Here is a 13,220-nt window from a genome sequence, read left to right on the forward strand (position 1 = left end):
CACCAGTTTCTCTAATACACACAAAATCCCCTAAATTATGAGTAACTTATTGTGTATAAAATTCAGAATCTTGCTATAGGTGTCTCATAGTTGGACAAATCTTTATCACCAATATAAATGTTGATACACCTCACCTAACCATCTCACCATATATAGGCCTCCATATGTCCACATAAAATTATTTGATTTCAACATATAAATCCATTTAACGCCTCTCATTGGCTCTTTTGCAAGCTTAAGTAACACTGGAGTGCTTTTTTCAGTTATAAAGGGTGTATTTATTTTGTCACATACCGTTGAATTATTTTGTAATTTTCATGGCTCCGGTATTTTTAGAACCCTTCTGGCAATAAAGATTGGATTTTTATTTTCTGGGCACGAGCTTCTTCTTGTTTAAAGGTAAAATCTTGGCCCTTTCTTGCATGTTGTGCAATGATTTGACGATTTCATTTTTACCATCATCGAAATTTGCCCCTTTGCACGATTCTTGAAATCTTGTTATTGCGGCTGAAATTTGTGGACTGAGGTGAAATTTTGGGTGTTTCGATTTGAAATGTGTTGGAAGGGAAGTTCTTTGTGTTCTGTTTTTCTATCTTCCTTCTGTTTTAGGTAAAATGTATTTTGGATTTTTTTGTATGGTAGCTGACTGTTTTTGTAGATTATGTGATAGTTGAAGTGCGTTTGAGCTTGTTGGTTGTTGTTATAGAACACTTTAGGAAGAACAGAACCTTCCCTTCTCGTTAATTAGTGGATTATGAATAGTTGAAAGATTAACATGTTTAGTTCTTTGCCACAAACCCTACCTAGTCTCGTTATCTTTGGTGATATAGGAAAACACATTTGGAAGTGTTAAATTTGTGTTGTTGTAGAAGAATGATTGATTATCAGTCCACGTCCCTCAAATACACTTTAGCCATTATCGATAGAATAAACTCTCACCGCATCTTGCTTTGTACATGTGCCGCCCGCCTTTTCTAGTCATGCACTTGTAAGTTTGAAGTGATGTGGATTTCTTGTTTCCTGTTTGGAGTTGTATGTTTACAGTCTGCCTTCATCTTAAAGAAGCTTGAATGCGGGTTCATTGTTGTTTCTAGATTTTGGTGACAATGAAAGTAGCTTCTCTTGAGTTCTTTTTGTTAATTACTACTATATGCTGAAAGCATAAGCCATGTTTGGCAGACGTTACCTTCGTGCAATTTTTTGCTTCTCTCGAGAACTATGATTTGTTGATGGATTCGTGTTGGTTCTTGACCTAGAGATATATTATAATTAGGATGAAGCCATTCTAGTATATTCTTGTTGATTATGCTTTGTGATATTGATATATAATCTCTCTGTGCGTATATGTGCATAGATACGGAGAGTTTGTTTTGTCATCGCAACAGTTTCTAGTACTATATTTTATTGTTGTTTTCTTCTTATGATCACAGGCATCGGAGAAATTTGCAGGCATCACACTGAAACTCACTATGACTTGATGTTTCAGTCGTAAAATGCATATCACAAAGCAATATCGCTGCGTGCACTCCGCAGCCTGTGTTTGTACCAAAGGGCACCTTAGTGAGGAAGTGATCTTCTTAGTTTTCAACCATTTGAACTGGAACCCTAAGTTGATAGTGGCCCTTTCTTGCACGTGCAAATGGCTAGACGATCTCGCCAAACGAGTCCTCTGGAAGGAGTTCTGCAAGACACGGGCTCCTAAGATGATGCGCGATCTCCACTCCAGCGGAAGCCATATCGTGGATGGGAGCTGGAGGGCCCTCGGAAAGCTTCTCATATACTGCTCCGGATGCAAGAAAGACGGGCTGTTCAACCGCGTCCACGTCCCCGGCCATTTCGTGTACAGGACACGTTTCTCAAGGACATCGGGGAAGAGCTTTCTCCTATCACAATGCAGGACGGACGTCTTGTACATCTCCGACCCCTGTGAGCATCTCGACCAAGGGGAGGAAGGGGATATAGGGTTTTTCCGTGGGATCTTCAAATCCTTTGCGACGTCTAAAGTCAGGAAACTGTTGATCAGCCGGGGTGCCCCGCTGCATCCGAAGGAGGTGTGTCCATACTGCAAGGCGAAGCTGTGGAACATGCAGGCAGCCAACATGATACCCTCGAGCGCCAGCTGCAGGCTCGGCGCGTACGATGACTGCATCGAGTATTATGTGTGTCTCAACGGACACGTGCTCGGGATATGCACCTTGTTGCCTTTATCTGATACAGATGAAGCATCTGAGGAGTGATGCAGATTTTTACTCTTAAGTCAGGTATTTCCATTAATTTTCTTCAATTTTCAGCTTCTTTATTTGCTGCTCTACAGCTTTGTCTCTTCATGTGAGCAGTGATGCACCTTCACTGGGAAAATCGAGGCTGTGGGTCGAGACGGAGGCGAGCCGAGGGATGGAGGATGGGGATGTTGAGTGAAGCTTGGTGTGTATAATCTGCTGCTGTTTTTGGGGTAGCAGAATGTTGGTGTCTGTAAATATGGTCTGTTATTTATACATTTTTGTGCTGTGATTTGTGACCTTACTATATACATTAACTGTCTGACTGAGAAGCTGTCTAATTTCACTATTTCAATATGATTGAATACTATCTGTTCAACTAAACACGAGGATAAAACGGTGTTGGATCAAACAACGTCTAATTAAGTTTGAAACGATGTTTTATTCATTCGCTTTAAACTAGTCGCCACATTAGCGCGTAATTTGCCGAAAAGGACAGATGTGATAATAGTAAAAATTTCAGTTTTCGTGATTTATTTTTTAGATTTTGAGATGTGGAATGGACTAAAATTCAATTCTTTTGCTTTTATTTGGCAAATTGTCATGATCAAACTCAAAATTGTAAACTAAGTAGTAAAAGCTAGTACAAAAAATAAAGATAAACAGTAATAAATCAAAATAATTCTTACATAATTAAACTCAAAATTGGACACTAATACAAGCCACAAAAATAGTAAAAATATACAAATAATAAATCAAAATTAATCGAATCAGAAAACGAAAATTAAAATGAAGTGAAAAACCCGAGTGGTTAACTTTTTGTTATCTCTTCTTCCTTCGGAAATCCATCTGCCGCCATTTCCGCTCTTCTTTCCTACTCACCTTCAATTTTGCGAGTCCGATTCCAGCAGCGTCGCTGCAGTTGGGGCTCAATCTCAGTGGCGGCAATTCGAAAGGAATCAATTGTCTCTCTGCGATTTATACCCGAGTCTTCATCTTAGTTGATGACTATTTAAGGTAAAATTTCGATTCTTGTTTAGCTTCATAATCCTTCTGAACCGGACTGCAACCTTTCATTTCTGTTGTGCTCTATTCCAAAGATTGAATCTTTCTTACTTTAGGAAGGAGTTTCTGGTGTATTGCTTCATTTGATGCTAATTTGGGAAGGAAAGTTCAGTAATTCGGCTTCTAAGGTTAGTTTTGATAATGGTGGAGGTGCTGAGTACTCCACCAGCATGTTCTGTTTCAGTTCATCCAAGCATTCGTGATTTTAGGATCCCTTTTCGGTGCATCAATTGCTCTGCATATTTTGATTTTGGGTGGAAGATGAATATGAATTCTGTTTCAGCCAAAAATCATAGTTTTGGTGTGGTGGCGTTGGCTGAAAACTCGTATTTAAGAACAGTTAGACAACGGGGAAGTTTTCTGCTATGCAAGTCAATAGACAGTAAAGTTTCGCGAGGTATGCGAAACAATGTTGCAAGTCTTGAGCTTAGGGAGTTGGTTTGTGAGGGAGAGAAAGAGGGTCTTGATGGGAATGGCTCCAAAAACATATTGCCACCTTGGGGTGGTTTGGCTGATCGAGAATTGGATGATCGGAACTGTTTGGATGTTCGTGCACCAATGCCTTTGAAGGCCGGTGATGAGAGTATGGATGAGATACACTATTTGGAGGAGAGAGATGAGGAAGTGTTGTCAAATAGGATTCTGAAGCTCAGTCGGGCGAATAAAGTGAGGAGTGCATTGACATTGTATAGATCAATGGTCGTTTCTGGTCTGCTGCCTCGTTCGCATGCTTGTAATTCCCTTCTCACGTGTCTGTTGAGGAATAGAAGGCTAGATGATGCCTTGAGAGTGTTTGAATTCATGAAGTCGAGTGATATCGCCACTGGCCACACTTACAGCTTGGTTTTGAAAGCAGTGGCTGATGTTCAGAGCCGTGATGTGGCCTTAACCATGTTTGAGGAAGCAGAAAGGGACGGCAGAACCAAGAAACACATGGATGTGGTTGTTTACAACACTATGATAGCGATGTGTGGGAAGGTGAATGACTGGCGTCAGGCTGAGAGGATGTGGAGAAGTTTGAGAGACAATGGCTGTGTAGGGACAACAGTCACGTATCGTATGCTGGTCTGCATATTCGTCCGCTGTGGTCAGAATGAGCTAGCTCTTGATGCCCATCACGAGATGGTTCAAAACGGATTGAGCCCAGATGATGATGCTATGCAAGCTGTAATAGGGGCGTGCACGAGGGAGGGGAAATGGGACACGGCCCTCGATATCTTGCAAACCATGTTGGGAAACGATATGAACCCAAGTCTCGTTACTTGTAATGCTCTGATCAATTCACTGGGCAAAGCAGGCAAGGTTGATCTTGCATTCAACGTGTACGAGCTCTTGAAGTCGTTGGGGTATGCACCCGATGCATACACGTGGAACGGCCTGCTCTGTGCGCTGAACAGAGCAAACCGACACTCTGATGCTCTTCAGCTCTTCGAGAGCATTAGGAAAGAGCACAGTTCCGTGTTGAACCTGCATATATACAACACTTGTTTGATGTCTTGCCAGAGGCTTGGATTATGGGATAGGGCAATGCAGCTGCTATGGCAGATGGAAGGGGCCGGTTTCCCCGTCTCTGTCACATCGTACAATCTTGTCATCGGAGCTTGTGAGGCCGCAAAGAAGCCAAAGGTCGCGTTGCAAGTATACAAGCACATGGTTCATCAGAAACAGAATCCGGATGTATTCACTCTCTTGTCGTTGATAAGAAGCTGCATTTGGGGTTCCCTTTGGAAAGACGTGGAGGAAATTCTAAATGTAAGACGTTGAAGCTGTGTTTCCTGCTACTTGAAGACATGCTTACTGATTTTATTTTATTTTTTTGTTGGTGTTTTAGGCAGAACCAAATGGATCTCTATACAATGCTGCTATACAGGGATCATGCTTGAGGAAGGAGATTGATTTGGCGAGGAGATTGTACGAGAAAATGCGCGAGATTGGCCTCAAACCCGATGGCAAAACCCGGGCTATGATGCTGCAGAACTTGCCCAGATGTTGATTTGCAGAAGTATTGCAGGTTTATTTAGTTTTTGCACTTCTGCTGATGCAACTTAACTGCAACATGAATCGGACCTCTCTTTCTCTCTCATACATAGAGTGATATATTGTATAGTAAACAGAGCTTTGCTTTTTTCCTAATATATGGAGTAACATGTTTTGTCTTGTTTTAGAATATTTCTAGTGTCTTGTCTACTTGATGTGTAGACGTTATCGTGTTCATGTTCGTGTTGAAATGAAGGTACGAGGAAAACAAGTAGATAAGTAAACTAAGATTCCAATAAATCACAATGAAATTATAAAAAAGCAAAAGAAACATTCATCTTGGTCTCTCCAACAATCTCTAACTCAAGTAGATGGAGCTAAGAGCCTATCAGTCTGCATATCATAATATCACACACGCGCATTTGCTCTGCTTCGGATCAGTTTGTGGTTTCATTTCTGCAAGCATGAGAGAGAATCTTGCTGAGATAGAACTGTTGAAGATAGTATGAGACTGAAGATGGCATTTCAATATGAGGAAAAGGGCTGTATGGTATATGAAATCTAACCGTGTGGTTGAACGACAACGTGCATGGTGACGCCTCCTGGGATATCATATAACGGGCTCCTGCATTCGCCCACACTTCTGCTGTTCTCCAGTACCCTCCCTGCACTGATCAACTTGATGTCTTTTACTGTATGTGGCCCATCTTCTTTCTCTGCTCGAAAACAACTTCGTTACCGTGTTTGCAAAAGAACAAACATCATCAGAGAACATCATAGAATATCCAAGTGCAGACCAGACTCATGGAGATCAGCTGAAACTCTTATCCAACCAAATTTGGCAGAGGAACAAGGGGTCGGAGGGAAGAATGCAACGTGCAACGACGTTACAAGTAGCATCCCTACAAGGATGCTTACACAAAGTAGAGCTACAAACACCATTACAGACTAACTCAGAGCTGTAACTAAACTGTCAGCAAATAGCAGTGATCAAACATTCTTGTTTTTTTTCTTTTCATACTGTTAAGGTAGTTTTTCACACCCAAGAAAATGGGTATATTTCAAATCTAGAGATCCTACAAGAACTGTAACAAGTCAACCTCAGCACAAGTTCAGACAAATTTTGGCACGACACAATCACTTTGTATTAGAATTCAAATCGATGTCATAGCAACACAAGTCAAGAAACATCAACATAAAAAGAATTACAGTCGATTCGTCTAACCTCTAGGCCATTCTGCTATGATATTCTCCTTCAAGGTAGCGATACTCGTGGCCATAGGGAAGTTTCTCGGGCCAATATCTGAGCCATCGGTTAACCTGAACTTGATCTCGAGCTGATCTTGAGCTGCAGACATCTCTTCAAACTAATTTACACAGATAAGAGACACCAAGATCAAAGCAATAATCAGTCAATCTTCAATGATGCTTAGGCCAAATCAAGAAATCTTCTCTGCATAGACTTTCACAAAATCCACCCAAGTTCCATATACTTGTCTTATCTACAAAGAAAACATGAGATCAGATTCATTAGAAACACAGTCTTGAAAATGTGATGGTGCACATATCACATGTATCCCTATCTAAAGGAATATATATCACTATGTAATGGAAGTTAAGTGGAGCACCATATGTGTAACTCATTGTGTATTAGAAATCATGACAAAATAAAGATTTCAACTAAGGCCAGCATCAGGGAATAAGAACCTCAACCTTGTACATGTCCAAACTCCAATAATATTTAGACACACACACACACAGTCATACACTTTCTTATTATACATAGAGACAGTGAAATGAAACCCAAAAAAAGATAAGTGTTGACATTAGAATTTCACCACCTCCCCTAACCTCAAAAACTCCTAAAGGTTCTTTTTTCTTTTAAGAGAAAAAACTTTTCATCAACTATTGTTTTTCATTGTATTCATGTCTCCACCAAATCAATCAGAAAGTCAAGGCCCCATAAAGGAACTGAAGAAACTGTTTTTCCTCATTTTCTTTCATATTTCAGATAGAAAATCCAATCTTCTAGTGTCATTAAACTCAAATTAAAGGTGAGACTTACTTGATCTTGATGTTCCCTTCTTTTTTCTTTCACAGCAAGTTCGAAACTTTTTTCAAGAAAACACAAAGGGTGATTTTCATTAGCACTAAATTAATGATATTATAAACTTTGTAATAATAGATCATTAAATGCTAATTGATTATTGATTAGTGATAAAAAATGATCAGACAAAAACAAGTGTGTTCCGTAGTTTCCAATGCTATTTCCCAAATTCTATGGGAAAATCGACTTAGATTTTCCTTTTTTCCTTTTTCGCCTTCCATGATTTAGAAGTACTAATTGACATTTACAGTTGTGGCAATTAACAATTATAGTAATATATTAAGTACTAATTGACATTTACAACAAATTTCTATTAAAGATATTCCTTCCTTAACTGGCAATTAGGTGTGATGGATCACTTTATCCATCTTCATTTCTTTTTTTTTATTCATTCCACATTTATGACAAATTAAGACACGTTGCAGATTTTGTGAGGTAATACCTTTTTTACTTCTTCCCTTCGCTCTTACAAAATCATTAAACAATAAAGAGCAGAATCTTTACAAAATGGTAAAGAGATCATTCAAATTATGGCGGGGGCCACCCAGAAATAATCTTAAATAATTACGAATCTGATCAATCAAATATTCAAATTCTTTAATGCCAATGGCCTTCTTGTTGCCAACTGGACTAACACTATAACAAGAATAATTGATTTTAAAAAAAAAACGAATCTTCGACAATATAAATGCTCCAAATTCTTGAAAGAAAATGCATACAAACATAGTGCAGAACAAAAATAATAATTAAAAAGTAAATATGATGAAAGAATAATCTATATAATGTTTGGACAGGTTCATAGTTCATACAAAGAAATACATGATTTTGAAAAGCCTTTCAGCAAAAATCTGAACAGAAAAATGGAAACTGAAACAAGAGGAAAGTGTCGTCTTTACGTCTATTGGGGCCGTAGTAGGAGCCTCGAGATTTAATGCATCTTAGCTCAGTCCTATCAAGCAATGGACCAGAGCATATACCAACTATTCCCTTCGACTATCTAAAACATGGGTGACACCCCTGTATGGATATGCAAAAATAATATCATGTCCTTTATCCAACCAAAAATATATCAACGAATGCTACTTTACATACTGGAAGAATGAATCTCATCCCTCGATTTGTAATACAATCCTCTGCTTCAAGGACTGGGGCGAATCAAACAAAAACGTGGGTCTCATGTCTGGCCACATTGTGAATGCGTTCTGAGATTCACCTAAATCCCCAGTTTCTTTCTCATTTAATCATGAATTGATAAATATTACCTGCCAAAGATGTGGCAGTTCCCTCCATCTTTTTTTTCCCATGATTTCCTTGGTGCATGTTTGGTGTCATTACTACTCCAAGATGTGGCAGTTCCTTACGAAATCGCTAGAGTAGTTTACGTATTTTGTCCAGAATGGTCGGAGATGCTCAAATCCAATCTCCAACCATGGTTTTGACTGGCCGTTGTAGTGGATCACGGCTGCCTTTTTCACATTTTCAATATTTGTCTTGTTCTGATAGCCCAACCCAAGCATGTGCCAGGAAGGATCGATTGGATGAACATGACCCTTGAAAGCAATCAAAGCTGGGGGAAGAGTTCCAAGTTTCCATAACGTGAGGTTTGACTTAAGATTCTGCAATAAGACAGCACCCACATTAGAAGAGCATATTACAGAAACTCTTCACATCATGCTGGTGTGATGGGAGCTAAACTAGAAATTCTAACTTTATTTAATCTAAAATGCTGATAACGAGTCCTCAACATATGACAGTCACAGCACTCTACACAACTGAAATCCTTGCATAGACATAACCAGCTCCTTCTTCCAGCATCCATTAACCTGTTCACCCACCTCCAGCCAACTCAATTGCATTGTATTCTATATCTAGATATTGATTCAATTGTTTTGACATTTGAGCAACATCTCCACACAAATTTAAGATCAATATTTGAAATATGCCAGACTGCTATACATAAATGTTACCATTGGCTACTGCAAGAAAGCACTAGTTTACCTCACCAAAAAAACAGATTGAGCTATACATAAATGCGCATGTTTATTACCAACTTGGGTTGGTCCAACTCAATAACTAGCTAAGAATGGTATTGTAGCTGAAATAGGGGCTTCTAATGCGGGTTGAAGGTGGCTGGGCCACAAAAGGACTGGCTGGGTAGAGATGAAACCAGCATACAATCAGAAGAATTTTACATGATGGAATATCTATAGATATGGCTATTGAGGCAAATGATGGAACCTGGAGGTAACAGGGGAATAGGACATAATGAAAAATACGCTCGGGCAACATTAAGGACGGCATAGAGCACCATAACAAGAACTACGATGCATGGATAAACAACCCAACTTTATCTTCTTTGAAAATGGGAAGAGTTCAACCATAGGGAAGATAGATATGTGGATATAAGAACAGGGTTTTCATTTGTGAGATTTTAGGCTGTATGCTGGTAATTACAAATCTGGTGCTCTAGCAGCTAAAGTGAAGACTTGGACCTTGCTACCAAGAGCAATCCTTTTTTTATTAATCAATTAAGCTGCCCAAAAAATAGATAAACAAGAAATGACTTAAAGTGGATGGAAATTCTAGTGTACCTCTTTAAGCCAGGAGTGATAAGTATCTCTAATATTTGTCTTTCTCCACTGATGCAAGTCAAAAATATTCATCCCATATGCCCATGCACAGTCATCCGGATTTAAGTTCTTTGCTATAAGTGGATGAGAGAAGTTGAAATAGTTCCTGAGTCGCTTGGACATAACCCACTCATCCTCACCTTTACAAGTTTCAACAGCTCCATTTACTTTTCCATTAAGGTCAATTTCCCAGAGAGGAGACAGATCTCGTTGAATTACAATATCATCATCCAGGAAAACCACTTTATCAAGGTTCGGGAATAGCTGCAAAACATAGAAAATATCATTCTCCTCATGAATTTCAGGATTTCAAGAAAGAAAACAATATGTCATTGGGAAAAAAATGCTGGAAGTGGAACCAAATTCCAATCCCATCCATTGATTAAAAGATATAAACAGCCAGAGTGAGAAACAAAACCAATGCCATTCTCCAACCATTTGACATGGTATCTAGTCATCTACTAAAACATATATCCCTCAAACTATTTCTTTGGATGAAATAATTTTATTAATCAAGAACCTGAATGGTTAAGATAAAGAGAACAAGGACTCCAGGCTTTTCACCTAAAAAGATTGAAACATAAGCAGTAGAAGATTCAACAATTTAATGAAATATGCATTCAGTTGACCAGAGTGCAATGAGGGATCAACATGCCAAGCTTCAAGCAAAGGAACAAGATTAATTGTCTTAATTTTCTCAAAAAGGATTGTATGTGAAGTTTTAACCTCGCCAGCTCACCCTGGACCTTCCAGTTTTAATGTGTTACCTAGAATCACATATACTTAGACACAGAAGAATACAAGTGCTGACGATGAAAACAGTTGTCAGTTAGTATACTGGCATACCAAGATTTTTGGGTATGACACCCCCCTTTTAAGATAAATATAATATAAACGTGAATCATACAACATGGAAGATATATAAGTTTGATAGATCAAACAATTACCTCTGGGAGATATATGCGGAGATGGTTAAGCAATGATATGTACTTTGGACTTCTAGCCTGTAATTTGGATGCAAATGTTCGTGGGGTCGTATCACTAAGATTGGCCCCAGCAATGTGATTCCCATGGTAGTAATTCCTAATACCATAGTGGTTTTCCACAGCTTCAAGAACTGGAACATTCTCTCTTGTTAACCAATCAAACTGATGTACACCTTTTACTTCAACTATAGCAGGAGGCAAAGGATGAAGGGCAAACCATGAATGCATGCCAGCATAAGTCTTCTTGTCAGTTATCACATGGAAAACTATCTTTTCAGGGTTTGCAGAATTCTGCACAGCAGATGTTACAACAACTGCAGCAGCAAGAATGTTGTCTGTGGATAACACAAAGTGATGGTAGGAGTTGTCAGAGAGCAAAGGAAGTAACTCCGGAGCAGGTAACTGCCTGCGTGCATGAGCATTGGAAGAATACTCATCAGTCAGCCTCAGTGAAAGGCAATGAATACTCTTTGGTATGGCACTAGCTGCAAAGTGTTTATTCATAAGCTCGGCGAACTTGGACTGCCTTATATCCCTTTCAGATCTCTCCATCTGTATGGAGAAAAGGCAATTATTAAAAAAAAATGAAGTTTGAAACCAAGGTCACTTGGGGAAAATCCAAAGAACTAAAGCTTATCTTGGACCACAGAGATTATATCACCTCGTGAATGAAATGCATGGAAAAATATAAAACATCTCAAGTGGTGAAGGAACGTGACTTCTGAATATATAATTTGTTAACACAAATAGTATGGAACTGTGAAAAAAATGAGATACACAAATACATACCATCCCTTTTAGAATCAGGGCAAAGTCCTTTGTACTGTACTTGTTGTTTTTCATTTCAGAAAGAAGCTGATTATAAGATTCTGGGATCTTCAAAGTGTCAGGGACTTTCTCAGAGTTTACTTGATTCAAAATCTTAACAAAGTCCTTCACCATCCTCTGTCATAACAATGACAAAGTTTTAGCTTGTTTTTTGTGATTGATATACGGGCAATTAACTAGATAATTATGCGATAAAATGATCGCATGAGTGCACAAATAGAAACAGAAGTTTACCCCTGAATCATTGGATCTACCAAGAAGCTTTGGTCCTAACCGACGTCCTAAACAATCTGAAAGAAATAAAAGAGAAAATTTGAGGGCACATATGCAAGCTTTTGAATAAAAAGAAAATTACAGCTTCAGATTAAATTGCTTAATGAAATCAATGGCATCTGTCCAAAACCACAAACAGAAAAGGAAGAACTAGAAGCAGTCTTGATGAAAATATCTACAAGTTTGGTTGTATATAAACGATTGTTAGTAGGGAGAATTCACTGCATAGATAAATATATGCACACACACACATATATATACGCTACTCCATCCGTGAGATTTTGTGCAACATGGGAGTAATCCATCACGTCACTGCTTTAAACATCTAGAGACTACATGCTAGTAGGAAGTGCGGAGTTGAAGAAGAGATTACATAAAACTTTCCATAAATAAGATCACCAAACTATCACTAGATCAAAGTTGTACAGAAGCATAGAGGGGTGACTTGAACCAGTTGATGCAGAGATATTTAGCAGATTAAGAAACAAGGAAAAGGATATTTAGCAGATTAGCTTAAAATATCTGACACCTAACACAGAAAAAAACCACTTGATGCAAGCAGCCACATCAACAACAGGACTGAACAAGAACATCAAACACATTTAAGGCGGTGAATCATAATTCAGGTGTCGCATCAATCTACACAACTTTAGAAGCTAGAAACACATTAATGCTCCCATACCATTGCATACAACCGACGAACAAATAGGATTGAAGTACACAAAATCAATAATCAAATTATGATGTCAATGGAATAACCAATGAGTAGGCCGACAATCTCACAAAACGTACCAATCGACGAGCACTTGTTGACACCTTCAAGGGTGACAAGAGCCGTTAGAATGAACGCAAACGGCAACAAAAACGCGAGAATCAGAATGCTGTGGAACAGCGTGCGATACGAAACGTGGCGAGCTGCGACCTTGATCTTCATCAAATCTCCACCTCCATTTCCATTTCCTCCACTGTTGTTTGATGAAATCGTTATACTTCTCATGCTAGGTGAGAAGTGCAGCTGCATATTCCTCCACCGCCGACCCTCTCCTCCACTATCCTCCTTTTCCCCCCTTTCAACCTCCCCAAATTCAAACAATCACCGCCGCCGACGCAACAAATCCCAATATCCTTCAAAACA

General features: G+C 39.0%; 4 protein-coding genes across 10 annotated transcripts; 2 read left to right on the top strand and 2 right to left on the bottom strand.

Moving 5' to 3' along the window:
- The first annotated feature begins 137 nt into the window (after nucleotides 1–137).
- LOC125198462 (EID1-like F-box protein 2) lies at nucleotides 138–2,548 on the top strand. The gene is made up of 3 exons (XM_048096797.1): nucleotides 138–399; nucleotides 1,431–2,261; nucleotides 2,337–2,548. The coding sequence occupies exon 2, from the start codon at nucleotides 1,494–1,496 to the stop codon at nucleotides 2,235–2,237; it is 744 nt and encodes a 247-aa protein (XP_047952754.1). The 5' UTR covers nucleotides 138–399; nucleotides 1,431–1,493; the 3' UTR covers nucleotides 2,238–2,261; nucleotides 2,337–2,548.
- A 469-nt stretch (nucleotides 2,549–3,017) lies between these two features.
- LOC125198464 (pentatricopeptide repeat-containing protein At3g29290-like) lies at nucleotides 3,018–5,453 on the top strand. The gene is made up of 3 exons (XM_048096801.1): nucleotides 3,018–3,236; nucleotides 3,341–5,036; nucleotides 5,116–5,453. Exons 2-3 carry the CDS (start codon nucleotides 3,426–3,428, stop codon nucleotides 5,275–5,277), a joined length of 1,773 nt encoding a protein of 590 aa, XP_047952758.1. The 5' UTR covers nucleotides 3,018–3,236; nucleotides 3,341–3,425; the 3' UTR covers nucleotides 5,278–5,453.
- Nucleotides 5,454–5,518: 65 nt separating this feature from the next.
- LOC125198465 (membrane-anchored ubiquitin-fold protein 1-like) lies at nucleotides 5,519–7,871 on the bottom strand. Of its 4 annotated transcripts, none has more exons than XM_048096802.1 (5): nucleotides 7,327–7,871; nucleotides 6,487–6,763; nucleotides 6,059–6,190; nucleotides 5,828–5,977; nucleotides 5,519–5,717 (listed from the first exon to the last, which is right to left on the bottom strand). In XM_048096802.1, the coding sequence occupies exons 2-5, from the start codon at nucleotides 6,617–6,619 to the stop codon at nucleotides 5,662–5,664; spliced, it is 471 nt and encodes a 156-aa protein (XP_047952759.1). In that variant the 5' UTR covers nucleotides 6,620–6,763; nucleotides 7,327–7,871; the 3' UTR covers nucleotides 5,519–5,661. The 4 variants fall into 4 exon arrangements, with proteins under 4 accessions (XP_047952759.1, XP_047952761.1, XP_047952760.1 ...); XM_048096804.1 differs by lacking the exon at nucleotides 7,327–7,871 and adding an exon at nucleotides 7,113–7,128; XM_048096803.1 differs by lacking the exon at nucleotides 7,327–7,871 and adding an exon at nucleotides 6,975–7,099.
- Nucleotides 7,872–8,114: 243 nt separating this feature from the next.
- On the bottom strand, nucleotides 8,115–13,211 carry LOC125198463 (probable galacturonosyltransferase 14). 4 transcript variants are annotated; one of them, XR_007172409.1, is made up of 7 exons: nucleotides 12,878–13,211; nucleotides 12,047–12,102; nucleotides 11,774–11,929; nucleotides 10,946–11,536; nucleotides 9,960–10,262; nucleotides 8,631–8,984; nucleotides 8,115–8,385 (listed from the first exon to the last, which is right to left on the bottom strand). XR_007172409.1 is itself a non-coding variant. In XM_048096798.1 (6 exons), the coding sequence occupies exons 1-6, from the start codon at nucleotides 13,104–13,106 to the stop codon at nucleotides 8,703–8,705; spliced, it is 1,617 nt and encodes a 538-aa protein (XP_047952755.1). In that variant the 5' UTR covers nucleotides 13,107–13,211; the 3' UTR covers nucleotides 8,115–8,702. The 4 variants fall into 4 exon arrangements, 1 of the variants encoding a protein (XP_047952755.1); XR_007172407.1 differs by having other exon boundaries at nucleotides 8,115–8,548; XR_007172408.1 differs by having other exon boundaries at nucleotides 8,461–8,984.
- Between the last annotated feature and the right edge of the window lie 9 nt (nucleotides 13,212–13,220).

Source organism: Salvia hispanica, unplaced genomic scaffold (assembly GCF_023119035.1).
Source record: "Salvia hispanica cultivar TCC Black 2014 unplaced genomic scaffold, UniMelb_Shisp_WGS_1.0 HiC_scaffold_149, whole genome shotgun sequence".
NCBI lineage: Eukaryota > Viridiplantae > Streptophyta > Magnoliopsida > Lamiales > Lamiaceae > Salvia > Salvia hispanica.

What these genes read in the sequence shown, in the direction of transcription:
- LOC125198462 (XM_048096797.1), top strand. Translation starts at nt 1,494, where the DNA reads ATGCATATCACAAAGCAATATCGCTGCGTGCACTCCGCAGCCTGTGTT.
- LOC125198465 (XM_048096802.1), bottom strand. Translation starts at nt 6,619, where the DNA reads ATGTCTGCAGCTCAAGATCAGCTCGAGATCAAGTTCAGGTTAACCGAT. An exon ending in AGCTGATCTCCATGAGTCTG is followed by an intron (nt 5,978 to 6,058) that starts GTCTGCACTTGG and finishes GTTTTCGAGCAG; the next exon opens with AGAAAGAAGATGGGCCACAT. An exon ending in CGTTGTCGTTCAACCACACG is followed by an intron (nt 5,718 to 5,827) that starts GTTAGATTTCAT and finishes TCATGCTTGCAG; the next exon opens with AAATGAAACCACAAACTGAT.
- LOC125198464 (XM_048096801.1), top strand. Translation starts at nt 3,426, where the DNA reads ATGGTGGAGGTGCTGAGTACTCCACCAGCATGTTCTGTTTCAGTTCAT. An exon ending in ACGTGGAGGAAATTCTAAAT is followed by an intron (nt 5,037 to 5,115) that starts GTAAGACGTTGA and finishes TTGGTGTTTTAG; the next exon opens with GCAGAACCAAATGGATCTCT.
- LOC125198463 (XM_048096798.1), bottom strand. Translation starts at nt 13,106, where the DNA reads ATGCAGCTGCACTTCTCACCTAGCATGAGAAGTATAACGATTTCATCA. An exon ending in GTAGATCCAATGATTCAGGG is followed by an intron (nt 11,930 to 12,046) that starts GTAAACTTCTGT and finishes TTGTTATGACAG; the next exon opens with AGGATGGTGAAGGACTTTGT. An exon ending in ATCACTCCTGGCTTAAAGAG is followed by an intron (nt 8,985 to 9,959) that starts GTACACTAGAAT and finishes GTCTTATTGCAG; the next exon opens with AATCTTAAGTCAAACCTCAC.